General features: G+C 33.4%; 1 protein-coding gene across 1 annotated transcript in view; it reads right to left on the bottom strand.

Moving 5' to 3' along the window:
* Positions 1 to 4,540: 4,540 nt before the first annotated feature.
* LOC127700407 (inositol 1,4,5-trisphosphate receptor type 2-like) overlaps positions 4,541 to 14,356 on the bottom strand; it is a 162,621-nt gene continuing 152,805 nt past the window's right edge. The window contains exons 63-70 of the mRNA XM_052203853.1: positions 11,566 to 11,674; positions 10,970 to 11,093; positions 10,450 to 10,625; positions 9,711 to 9,869; positions 8,973 to 9,050; positions 8,276 to 8,395; positions 6,840 to 6,977; positions 4,541 to 6,093 (exon numbers count right to left, since the gene is read on the bottom strand). Of these exons, the coding sequence (XP_052059813.1) occupies positions 5,503 to 6,093; positions 6,840 to 6,977; positions 8,276 to 8,395; positions 8,973 to 9,050; positions 9,711 to 9,869; positions 10,450 to 10,625; positions 10,970 to 11,093; positions 11,566 to 11,674 (1,495 nt within the window). The 3' untranslated portion in view covers positions 4,541 to 5,502. The remainder of the gene's footprint in view (positions 6,094 to 6,839; positions 6,978 to 8,275; positions 8,396 to 8,972; positions 9,051 to 9,710; positions 9,870 to 10,449; positions 10,626 to 10,969; positions 11,094 to 11,565; positions 11,675 to 14,356) is intronic.

Below are 14,356 nucleotides of genomic sequence, written 5' to 3'. Positions count from 1 at the left end.
TTTTACTGTGCATATTACTGTGTGTTTGTTTTTTCTACTTTGGCTAGAGGTATAGGGGGAGGGTTGAGATTTCACTAAACATGTTTAACCCGCCGCATTTTTTGCGCCTGTCCCAAGTCAGGAGCCTCTGGCCTTTGTTAGTCTTATATGTTTTTTAATTTTAGTTCATTTATATGTTTTGGAGTTTAGTATGACGTCCATTTTCACTGAACTAGTACACATTTTTATTTAGAGGCCAACTGAGGCCCACCTCCGGGTGTGGGATTTTCTCGCTGCGTTGAAGACCGGGTCTCATTGGTGGCCTTCGGCTGTTATCTGCTCTTTGGTCGGGTTGTTGTAACTTTGACATATTCCCCATTTCCATTCTCAATTCTAAAATCAAAGTGTTCAACTATTATTATACGATCCAAATATTCATGGAGATTGCAAAATTAATCACTGTTGTACCTCCATATTTGTGTATTTATATGCATGGGACGAAAGAAATTGGTCATGTCATAATGTATGCATATAAGGACCTGGCCTTGTAAATGTTGTTTACAATATTCATGTCTTTATACATACAGGACTTCGTTTTATTGTTTGAAGATCACGTTCATATTTATTGAAAGCAACACGGATTTTCCATGGACAGAAATTCAATATATTTTAGTTTACAACAAACCTGTCGTGATAAGATTTTTTCCAGGGGAAACTTTTAGAAATATAGAGGAAAACATCAAATATAGCTAATCTATTAAGTACAGTTTTTAGGCAGGCACTCCACCGTGAAAATGAGGTCAAGGCAATAACATATGTGCATGTAGAATTGCCCTGGAAAATGAATGTTCATGCGGCGTAATGGATGTCAATAATCATATTACCCCTCCAGAAAATAGCATTAATTTTCCAGGGCAATTCTTCATGTATACATATTATACTGGAGTGGAATATCCCGGTTTAGACTGCAATTTGATTGATTAACTTGACAGGGTATATCAGCACACAATTGAAAATAAGAATGATAAATGTTGAAATCAAGACACTCCTGCAGTATAATATTTGTTAAGGATTGGCTTATATTCCCGTCAGTGCCCAAAACCCTCTTCGCATGACGACTCAGGAGATATAAAACACTGAAAAGGAATACGAGCCCATCTCCCCTTTGAAGATCCCGAATAATATATAAATAATGTCGATTGTTGAGGTAAATATGTGGGTTTTTTTACTTTTGAAAATGAGATATTCACTAAGGCTTATTTGAGAACAAAACCGCGTCGCACACATTTACAAAACCGGGTCCTTCCACTTCGACATAAGTCATTTATTTCGTTCCATGTATATACAAAAACAATAATTAAGGGGCAAAATAGTGACTTATCTTGTAATCTCCATGTATACATATCTTTCTTTCCGTACTTTTTGTTTTCGTTCAATGTGCGCAATTTAATGAGAAATTAAACAAATTCAAGGTAAGTGTCACTTTATTTATTATTTTGCCGTGCATTTTTACTTATTTGTCCATTAATCTAGAACGGTTGTAGAAATTTTTAGCGTAGGGGCGTAGATAGGTATCAAATAAATGTAGGCACAAATTGGAGTAAAGCCCTTAGTTTAGCAGTACATTCTCTTTTGATTTTTTGTTTCTATTCCTTTTTGATCAAGATTACTTGATAAATACGTCATTCAATGAATAGCACATGAAGAAGATGATTCATTGAAAAATCTGGTACGCAACACGCACATATTTGATGCCTAATACGGATGTTCTGTTTTGTTCAATTTATCTAACAAAATTTAAGTACTAGTTCATAATTTGCACAGACAAATGTAGATGTCGTTTCCGGTCATTTTTTTGTATAGCCGCAGCATGCCTTTAAATCATCCCTTCTTGACTAACTACTAAGAACCGATGGGCATGAAAATAAAGCAGGATTTTTCTTATGTAGAACTAGTTTAAGTAGAGTTGATTTTTTACTGTTTGTTCATATATTGTGCTGTTACACAATTGTCCCGGGTTAGGGGGATAAGTGAGCGATCCCAAACATATTTAACTCCGTCACAATCTGTATGTGCTGTCCCAAGTCAGGAGATTGTAATTCAGTGGTTTTCGTTAGAACTGTTTTCAATTTTATCCTGGCGGGGCCTTTTATGACGGACTATACGATATAGCTTTTGCCCATTGTTGAAGGTCGTACGGGGACATATAATTGCTTAAATACATGTCATTTGGACTCTGTTGAATAGGTGTCTTATTGGCAACCATCCAACATCTCCTTACTTTATATTGATGTTGCTAATTCTGTAGCTGTTTTATTCTTGTAGACTTTTGTCTTGCTTACAGTTTAAATAAATGAGTTGATATTGTGATGGATTCAAACGTCTTATCCACCTTCAGATTATTGAACGAATAAACAGAATACGCTATAAAACGGAAGTAAACTTTTTTTAATTCCAAATAGCTTATTCCGCAAGTAATATAAACTTTCACCAGATTATTCCTCGAAAAAAAGTGTTCATTGTAATGTGTTGTCTATCATTTTAGTATGCAAGAGACATTTCACGATGATAAGTTTAGTGATATAGGTCTTTACGTGTTTAGGTCTTAAACATCATTGGCTTTCAAATGTTTCGGTTTGAGAGTTCCTGACGAAGGTAATCCGGAAATGCATTTCGGACGCAATTATTTTCTTTTACATAGGTTCATCGCACTGCATTTTTATTTAGCACACTTAATTGGTTTTTCGTCGAATTTGATTTCTACTGCTTTGATGTTTAGAACTTTTGTTCGTTTCTTCTATTTCTACACCTCTTGTATTAAGCGATGATTTGTAAACGTTTTGAATCGTTGTTCACGGATTTAAAGCTAGTATAGATTAACATCAGTGATATTTACAAATAAAACATGACCGAGTTTACGTCGTTTGATGCCGTCATCAAATGTATATGTTCATTAATATTTGGTTTATGAACGATATTCACTGTTCGAGATTAAGAGGGAGGGGGTGAAAACTAATACTACTAGTGTAACCTTACAACATGTCTGTATGCCTGTTTAAAATCAAGAACATAATCATGCACAGTTATTATCATTCTTTATATCTTATTGTTATCTCTCATCAAGGAGTTGGTGCTTATGGCAGATTATGCACAGTGGTTGTCGTTCTTTATATCTCATTGTTATCTCTCCATCAAGGAGTTGGTGTTTATGGCAGATCATGCACAGTGGTTATCGTTCTTTATCGCTCATTGTTATCTCTCCATCAAGGAGTTGGTGTTTGTGGTAGATCATTCACAGTGGTTATCGTTCTTTATATCTCATTGTTATCTCTCCATCAAGGAGTTGGTGTTTGTGGCAGATCATGCACAGTGGTTGTCGTTCTTTATGTCTCATTGTTATCTCTCCATCAAGGAGTTGGTGTTTATGGCAGATCATGCACAGTGGTTATCGTTCTTTATATCTCATTGTTATCTCTCCATCAAGGAGTTGGTGTTTGTGGCAGATCATGCACAGTGGTTATCGTTCTTTATATCTCATTGCTATCTCTCCATCAAGGAGTTGGTGTGTGTGGCAGATCATGCACAGTGGTTGTCGTTCTTTATATTTCATTGTTATCTCTCCATCAAGGAGTTGGTGTTTGTGGCAGATCATGCACAGTGGTTATCGTTCTTTATATCTCATTGTTATCTCTCCATCAAGGAGTTGGTGTTTGTGGCAGATCATGCACAGTGGTTATCGTTCTTTATATCTCATTGTTATCTCTCCATCAAGGAGTTGGTGTTTGTGGCAGATCTTAGGGTATCTTTGATTAATTCATTCAAAACTTGACAAATGGCGCGTAAGAGCTTGAGATGTGTTATAGCCCCTTGACTACGGAAATTGATCTCTATAGTTGTCTTTTTATTGTTTTATAGTGATTTTAGATTGTCTTCTCATTGAAATGTACCCAACATATCCTTTAATTTATTTCACAAGACAAACTAAGATGTATTGTGTTCTTGTTGGTTTTTGTTGTATCAGTTGCGTATTCCCCACATGTCTTTTTGATCATTATATCATTTAAACAAAGTACTTTATGATATTTGTGACATTGTTTCCTTACCACACCAACTTTACCACGAGTGAATAAGATGGGAACGACAATATTTACAAATTGAAGTGAATGGAATTTCTACTGTCACTGGAAAAAGAGTGTATTTTATTGGGACATCATTTTTGCCTTATAATAGCATAGGCGGATCCAGGGGGGGGGGGGGGGGGGGCTTGGGGTCCCCCCTTTTGTGTGAAAAATTTAGTTGATTATATAGGGAATCACTGAAGCATGACTGGAGCGGCCCCCCTTAGGTCAGTACCGCTGAATAGACAATCTATGGGTTCCTCAAAGAATTTTTTTAAGAGTTGTCTAACTTGCAAATAATATGGCGATCTTAAAACATGGGCCACCAATTTTAGATTCCCATTATTTATCGTAGTCACTCTTGGGTCATTTGAGATGTATGTTAACTAACTATTTGTTAAAAGAGAAAATAACTTTCAAAATACATTACATAAAGATGACACTAAAGCTAACAATATTTTATCTTAAAAATGAAATATTATAATAGAACAAATGATCACAGAAATTTCTAACATAGGCAATAAACAAGAAATATGTACAAATGTAAACAATGAAAGCCAGAATATATAATATAATATATTGTGATTATTATATTTCTCCAACAATCTTCAAAATATAATACGTATGGCATATGTTAGTTTTGGCTAAATACAATATTCAATGAAATAATCTTTCCCATAGAAACCACAGCTTATCGAAAATATCTACTATAATACGAATGCGCCTAAGATATCATCATTTACCGATATTTGATGAATTTGTCCTAGCAAATTATATATATGTTTTACAATGCATAAACTTCTATCAATCATCTTCCTTTAAACACTGTACATTCTTATGGTAAATCTTAAGAATGAAATATATTAATATAAATAACTCAATGCTACGGTCATTGTAGTTTTAGTAATATGATAAATGAAATGGTACCACTTTTGATGCATATTATATAACACAATTTAAAAAGTGATATTTTTTCTGAAGCGGTAACCAGCATACTTGTATTCCATTTCACCATGAAATGGAACAGCGTTTGTATACAAATAACACATAAATTAATAATATTAAATACTCATTTTCAAAAATTAGTACAAGAACTTGGTCCTTTCATATACCTAAACCTTCTATACAATATCCACATTCATTCTATAGTTCTAAAACAAAATTATTAACCATATCAAATACATTCTTAAATCCTGCAATTTCAACATTCAAATGTTTGTGAAAATCTCTGGTAGTAAAGTATATCGCTCACAGAACCATACCATTTTACGTACAACACAAAAAAACGGATAGCGTTGTTCGAGATACTCTTTGCTTATGACCGCAAATGTCACATATCCTTCAAACAGAAAATCATGCATATGCCACCGACTGCAAAAGTAACATAATTTCCTTACTACAAATTTTACAATCTTGTTGAATATTCTTCTTTGTCTTCTTCCTCTTCCTCGTCAATGTCGTCTCTGGAAGCCTCGGCTGTTAGCCGAGCTGGAGTTACAATAACTGGTACAGACAAAGCTCTATCCCGTACAGGTGGCGGCTGAGCAAGGGAGTCAAACGATTGTGAACCAGGTGGGGATGATTCGCGTCCCATGATATCGTATGATCCTTCAACACTCCCTGCATCTGAATCTGAAACGGAAGGCGTGTCATCGTCTCTCGCTGCAGCCGCCTTCTTTTCCTTCAGTAGTTTTGAAGTTAAGAATTGTGACAGGCCAATTTCTGATTCACGACGATCTATGTCATCTTTACGGGAGGAAGTGCCCCCGGGAGTGTCTGTTCGACGTCGTGATTGTAAGCTAAGAATACTTGGTGGTCTTGACAATGGTCGGTCACTGATTCTCAGTGGTGGACCAAGAAACGTATCATTTTCCGGATCACCATTTCCGTCACCACGATCATTATCATCTGGCGATAAGCCAAACATAAACTGTCTGTGCTTTTCCTGCCAACGTTTCTGTTTCATTTTCTCTATTTTTCGCTTTTTCTCTGTTTCCTAAGAAAGAAAGTACATATTATAGATCTTTGAAGCAAGATTGAACAATCTTATATTGTTTAATGAATTGCAATTAAAAGTGTTTTTTTTTTCATAATGGAGAAAGTATGCTAAGACACTGTAGTGTGGGGGAACATAATTTATTTATTAGTTGTAACTGGCATTGAACAATCTTTCAGTACCTACGAAACCCTTAGATCGATACTTAGTGTCTTTTGTCTTGATGTTAGTTGTTTTATTTTTCTCGCCAATCTGATGCATCAAGCCATTTCAAACTAGTGTTTACAGTTTGTTCTTATGTCTTGCTGTGACACCACCGTCCTAAGTTAAGGGAGGATTGATCGCTCACAAACATGATTAAGCCCGACACATTCCATATGTGTTTGTTCCAAGTCAGTAGCTTGTTTTTCAATGTTTTTCATTGGTTGCTGTCTGTCATATTGTTTTTCGTTCATTTTTTTGTCATAAACCAGGCCGTTGGTTTTCTCGTTTGAATTGTTTCATATTTTGTTCTGTTGGGGCATTTTAAAGCTGACTATACGGTATGGGTTTTGATCATTGCTGAAGGTCGCATTGCGACCCGCAGTTGCTTAAATCAACGACATTTGGACTTTAGTGGATAAGTGTCTAATTGGCAATCATACCACATCTCCTTAATTTTATAGTATAAAGCAAATGTCCTTTCATGTTACTGGTAAACATATTACTGGGAAAAATTGTAACCCAAATATACAAGATAACCCTACCTCTTCTTTTTGTTTCATTGCAATTGATGTGACACGTGACAGCAAATCGTCTATTTTAGATTCTGTCGAATCAATGTCTATTGATGATAAACATAATGCTCTATTCATTGGGAAGAATTCGTAATTTTCAGTTCCAACCTGAAAAACATAGAGAGATGCATTACTTAATACAGAGTACATCTAGCTGGTAAATACAATTTTTTTTTATCTATCATATACCATTTACGATACCTAATTAATGGTTAGTTTTATATAAAAAGTCAAACTTTGCTAGGATGAATGACTGTTCATTGTTCAGCAGAAAAAAACCTCCGTGCACATTCTAGACGACAACCTGCTACTACATAATACATAATACATGTACACCCCGTTTCGTACTAGACTGACACTACGAGTCGGAATGCTTAAAATGTCAGCTCATATGGTAAAAGTTTATATGAAGGCGTTTGACCTTGTATTTATACATTTTGGTAAGCGGACAGAAAGTCACAGGACAAAATGCCACAGGACAGAAACGCACAAATAATTTGTTGACAATTGTTTGAATATTTTAGAGAAAGATCTTGAAATATTTACTTTTTATTACATATATTCTATTTACAGTTTATGAAATTGTTCATTAGCCTTGATAAATGAAGATTTATCAAATTTTAATCATGCAAATTCTTGGCACCATGAAGCCGTTTAAGTACCAAGCCACTTTGACATTTTGTTTTCTTAACAATTATTTGATCATAACTGATATTTTTAATACATTTTGTTCACAAAGTTGGTTTATATATACAATAGTTCAAGAAAAATACAAAAATGTTTTTTTTTTAAATCAGTGTTTTCTTATTCAAAGAAAATAATCTCAAAAACTGAATTGTGACTTTTTGTCCTGCGACTTTTTGTCCGTGACTTTTTGTCCTGCGACTTTTTGTCCGTGACTTTTTGTCCTGTGACTTTCCTACATTCTACATTTTTTTACCTGACTTCGACCCAAGAGTTTTTACTATTTATTCCTAGTCTTGATTATCAATTATGTTAAATAGCAGTATCACGTGATAAATACTTTTATAAGCATTTCCTAACTGTAAAAAAAAAACACAATTGTACGTTTGTGTCAATCTTGCCAGGCGAAGTTCGGTGGTTTCTGTCGGCACTTCGATTTCCGCCATCAATAAAAAACTGAAAGCCACGAAATTAACAATTAAATACTAGTAGACAGATTATACTTGTACTGTTTAACATAAATCTTAAAAAAAAAGTAATGACGAAACCAACTCTTACAAAAACATCACTGATGTAAAGAGCTACCTGCCCCAAACCATGTCATGCACCCTGAAGTTGACAATTACAAGATATATCACAGAAAGAGCTACATGGGTGTAAGAAATACCCATAATAAAGAGGGAAATATTTATCCAAATAATTCAAATTAACAAATTACTTACCGATTTAGATACATATAGTTCTAACGCTGTGTAATCCGAAGTTTTTACACTATCAAGATGAATTATAAAGAAAACATAGGACCACATGTTGTGCTCGTTTCGAACATGGTGCTCAAAACCCTGAAAAGAACGAATTTTTCATTTATAAAAGTGACACATTTCTTTCGTAGAAAAGATATCGTTCAAATAAATGGGCAGTGTCTTTGTTTAGAAAATTGTTAACAATTCATTTATTTTGTTTTTCGAAAGTTGTTATCAAAGCATAGTTTTCCTGTTTCATATAACACCGTTTGGTTTTTTTTTCTACATTACCTTTATGAAATTTTGAACTGAATAATTGGAAGGAATGAATTGCCTGACCTCGACCTGATAATTTTGTTGGTTGTTCTTTTTTTTTCTGGTATTTTTGTCTTCAATAACATCCTGCTTCGAGATAAAAAGAATCACAAATCAGGTTTTGTGTCAAGTACGAAAATGGACTTGTAAAGGTTTGTGAGTGAAGTGTCGTTGAGATTTTAGCTTCCGTTTTACTTTTAAAAAGTACCTTCTGTAATTTTTTTCGTTTGTAATTGCATTTTATTGAAAACTACACATGCAAAATTGTTGATGAGTTGATCTTACATATCTGTACAGCTTATGTTATATAAATGAGTGCATTGCCTGAATGTTTCTTTAAAAGAACAGAAGCAGAACTGACCTTGCCATTGTGTTCAAAATCATAACTGTTTCTACTGCAAATAAAACAAGTGTCCTTCATATCTGATTCTGCTCGCCACTGCAAATATTTAAATTATTGATGCATTAAACGTTTGACTAACTTGTTTTGTTTACACATTAAAGTGTAAAGACTTCTATCATATGTGTTTCAATTATGACATGACAAAGATAGAGAAGTGTAGATGCTGCTTTCAAAATAAAAATGCACACCCAGTTTACTACCAGTGTTTCTATTCATTAAAAAAAATTGAATTATCTTTCAGTATATGCGAGTATTCTTAGACATGTACATGCACCTCCGGGTGCGGGAATTTCTCGCTGCATTGAAGACCTGTTGGTGACCTTCTGCTGTTGTCTGTTCTATGGTCGGGTTGTTGTCTCTTTGACACATTCCCCATTTCCATTCTCAATTTTACTATCTTGTTTCTTGTAATGTTTACTTTATCACAGGTTGAGAATCTTGCCACCGATCTTTACTGTTAATTTTGTTGACTGACTTTTAAGAAGATAGCGATTATTTTCAAAGTGTTTGTCATTTCTGTTGACCTCATTCGCCAACATGTAACGAAGAGTTTTCTAAATATGCTTTTTATTGGTTACCGTTATTTTGTATATCATGTTTGGTAAAATTGGTGTCTCAATGACTACCATCAAATATTTGCTGTAATTAATATTCATTTGTGCACATAAAATGAATAAATTATAAGAAATACAATACCTTTAGGTCCCTGAGCTCCGAGAACGTGTCCACTATAATACCAAAGATGATGTTCAGACCAATGGTAGTTATGAAGATGAAGAACGACACATGGTACAGGACTAATGGCCAGAAAGAATCAAATGTCTCATATCCATTATTGTTGGTCTGTTTCACAGACTGAAATAGACATACATTGTAAACGAATTTTAGTTAATGAACATATTCAACATACATAAGTACTCACGTACTATGTACTGTACATATTTATAACAAATAGCAAGCATATTATTTTAGTGTCTTAAAAATGTATTGAGACTTGTCCACATTCATTGATTGAATATTGTTTGTCCAACGTCCAGTGGCTAATATATCATACATATTCAGGACGAAAACAAATAAACAATACATCTAATAGTAAGTTTGCCAAGAAGATCAGTAACCTGAAAAAGAGTGTCTGTTGGACAGGGTCAAATATTGTCAAATCAAAAAGTTGTTGCAAAGGTTCTTTAACGTGCAGAGAGTATGACATTTCTCGTACACGAGATTTCCGATTCATCGTCCCTATTTTGACCGGACATGGCTGAATATTCATACACCCATCACAGCCACCCTCGGTTTACCGTGGGTCTTACCATATTCTAGACTACTTAAATAAACATATTGATCAGCATATGTTAATAATCATGATTGGAAATAGAAAAAGTATTAGGATTGCTAAAATCATTGATCACAATAATACATGATATAATGTTATTACCTCAAACATATCTCCGATTAGCCCATACCGTATGACAGTAATAGTACACTGCCATAGTGTGGAACAGTACAAATATTCACCAGGATTGAAGAACATACGAAGTAAAGAAAACCCAACAAGGGCATAAATATATATCACAATAAGTCCTAAAATGGCAACCCATAATAAGGAGATACCTGAAAAAAGACAAAAATATAACTTAGTCAAAACGGGAAGGTATATATTCCAAGTTTAAAAAAAACAGAGGTTTAACATAAAGGTTTACATTTTTGATCACGTAAACTAAAAAAATATAATCTCGCAAATATAAATTTGAGTGTTAAGAAAAATGCAGATAGAGTTTTGAAAAAATCAGTTATTTTTTTTTTACACTGATGTATCAAAAGTTTTTTTTTTCTCTTAACTGATATCTTAAGCATGCCATTCAATTTACTAAACAATAGCTAATGGTCAATGAACAGAACTATCAATTACTGTGAAAATATTATAGAGAACACAGAATTGATTCAATGTTACTAACCATTTAATGTAACAGCTTTTATTACTCCACTCAAAAGCTGGTTATTGTTGACAATGTTTAAAAGATGAAATGCGAAGAAATAACCATGGAAGTATGTCCCTAAAACGGACATACCTAGGAACACCTGTAACAAAAGTTATAAGATTACATAGTGTCGATGACTACAATGTCAGAATTTTCAATGTAGAGATACAGAATGGCGTGTAACATTCTTAACATTGGAAATATAATATCTTTCGTCTAAAATTGATAATATATCGAATGACTCTAAACTATACTTTTGAATTAGCGATGTCTGAGGAAAGTTTTAACTATTACAACGGCAACTTCGGCTTTATGACGTGAAAAATAAGTCATCAGTTGTTTAAAGAATTTTCAAAACTATGAAAGGATTTTTGTATTTATATAACCTTATTTTTGACCCGTCTTTGATTATTATGTCGGTTCAAAAAATTAACAATGTTACTGATAAAAGAAATTGAGTGTTTGATCATGAATTGAAGGTCATTACTTACATTAAGTGTCATAGTAGTAACAACTAAGTTAATGTCAAAAGTAGTATTTTCTTTGCTAAATAAAGCTTTATACAAACATACCATATAATAAAAAGTAAGAAAACTGAAGAACTTGGCATCTAATCGTGAACCTTCTTCGGTTTTCTTGTCTTTGATGTCATCTTTGTTTGACTTTTTGCCACACAACGCTCTATAATATAAATCGAAATCATCTGTGTTGTTAACAATCACACACGGAGTTTCTCTCTCAAAGATTCTTAGATGAAATGTTTCCAAAATACAGTATATTTTCAAACAAGATTTTGCTCGATTTCAATAATTACAAATTACAGCTAGGTCTAGAACTAGGGTATCATTACGGATGAAGTTACTTCGTCTTATAGTTTTGATGTTTAATATAACTGACGCTTTACTTTTCAATTGTTTGTTCCATGCATGTTTTCATATTTTTATATGTTCTTACTAGTCTCTGTCCATTTGGAGTTGACTCAGTCGGTACATTGTCTTTTCAAATTTTTGAAATTTGATTCCCTTGTATGACAATCAGTTTCTGATACTTAGGTAAGAAAGTGATTTTTTTGTAAGGTCGGCACATGTGTACAATCAACAATAAACATGAGCTTAAAAAAGCTCTTGCCAACAACTATGATATATATACAAAACATCCCAATGAAACAAGGTTTCGACTAAGACAAGTACACACAATCATACAAATGTTAGCACATATAATTATCTAATAAGATAAGCACAGATAAGCATCAGATTTAATTAAAACAGAATATGGGTTTCTTTCGTTTCTAAGTCGATCTGTTTATAGCATCATCGTCCTAAACACTCATGAAATATTTGGCACTGAACGTTAAGCAATCAACAATCAATCAATTTAAGGAAAGTTTGAAGAAAAATATTTCCCGACGAATACAAAGTAAAAAGTAGCGAAACCTTTTCCTAGTTCTAAACAAGTTGCTTTCTTTAAAAAAAGAAAAGCAATACGTGAACCTAAGACCGCTGACTGATAACCAGAAGATTGTTGCTGAATTTTTGTTTGCTTTTGAATTGAAGGAATAGTGTACATTCTTGCATAAGTCAGTTGAAAGCAATGTTGAATAGTTGTGAATAATGTATAATTTTATACAGCTACTATTTGAATATACATTTTAAAGCTCGACTATTTCATTTATTACTTGGGAATGTACATCATTTTTTCATAATCCTATTGCAAATCCCACTTACTATAAACCGGATGTATAATGCAAATTGCACAGGTCAATCGCAATATATATTTAAGCACTCAGTTTGCTTTTTAATCTGGATGCCTTCATATTCTCAACTCGTTATTAAAGTTGTCTGTACTAATGGTAGATGTTGTATAGATAAATTTAAAGTCCATTTTCCATGTGAAGTGAAACCCTGTGGCATGCAACTTATAAGAAGGTTTCGTATATTTTTGTCAGATGAGAGTAGCACACCAGCTTCATTTGGACCTCTGATATAGAGACTTATTTTGGTCTTGTAAAATAGCTACTATTTATATGCTAGAGAGATAACAAAGTCGTCTGCACAGTTTAATGGTTTTAATACAAATGATAAACAAATACAAATACCACACATCATAAGACGCGATTATAACGGTCTGCATCTGCTAAAGTAATTAAGTTCTGTATTGACCTTAGATAAACAATTTCAATACATTACAGGTCTCATAAAACATCTCAAATTTTAAGGATTTCCTGATTTTACTTAAATGAATCCAAATATTCTGGAGGGAAACATAGTTTTGAGGAATAACTCATTTTCAGAAGTTTTATGAATACCTGAACATACTCTCAAAAGGACATATAAAAAGACATGTAGATATAAAAAGATATCAGGATTAACATGTTGTTCGCAGGACGCGAGTTAAGTCTACAAAGAATCACCAGGGACACTCAAATAAAAATAGTTAAAAAGTCCAAATATATTACGAAGTTAAGTAATCTATTCCTTGGGTAAAAAATCCTTGGCATTTCGAAAATGTCAAAAATTTTATAAGGACACTGACTCTAAAAAGAAAACAAAAGAGAAACAGCTAGAGGTCAATATACCATAAGCAATGATGACCGTGCTTAAAAGTCACATGTCAAGCTCTTACTGCTTTGTCCTGAATTTATATAAGAAAAGCAAAAATTCGCATTCGCGTGAGAAATTATTATTTATACATGAACGTGGTATTTTTGCGCAAGAAATAGTAAAAAAAAAGCATACGCACTGATACTCTCGATAAGAATACGCATTTGCTTCATCACATATATATATCTAATAGTTGAATTCGGATGTCAAACTACCTAACTCAAGTGTTTTGACTCCGGATTCATTGACATTTTATCCGGAATTTTTGTGTACGCAAACCGATAGTGTGCGTGCATGTGAACAGGGTGATGTATAATGTGAATGAATCAAGACTTGTTGGATAGCTGGTAAACAGGGTGATGTATAATGTGAATGAATCAAGACTTGTAGGATAGCTGGTAAACAGGGTGATGTATAATGTGAATGAATCAAGACTTGTAGGATAGCTGGTAAACAGGGTGATGTATAATGTGAATGAATCAAGACTTGTAGGATAGCTGGTAAACACAATGATCATTAATTGATCGAATACAATTTTCAAAACAGTACCATAGTACAAATATTTAGATGCTATAAGGTTAAACTAATAAAACATGCATTCCTTTTAGTGAAATTTTTTCCGACAATAACTTGAATATAATATCAATAAACACAAATGTCAAGTATTTACGGATGGACATTTTATTTATCAAATGCATCTCTTTTTAAAGATTATGAATATATTGCTATACAAAATATAAGCAGTGACTTATAAATCCTTACT

Source organism: Mytilus californianus, unplaced genomic scaffold (assembly GCF_021869535.1).
Source record: "Mytilus californianus isolate M0D057914Y unplaced genomic scaffold, xbMytCali1.0.p SCAF_5, whole genome shotgun sequence".
Taxonomy (NCBI): Eukaryota; Metazoa; Mollusca; class Bivalvia; order Mytilida; family Mytilidae; genus Mytilus; species Mytilus californianus.
Note: the sequence above shows the minus strand (reverse complement) of the source record. Positions and strands in the feature narration are given on the sequence as shown.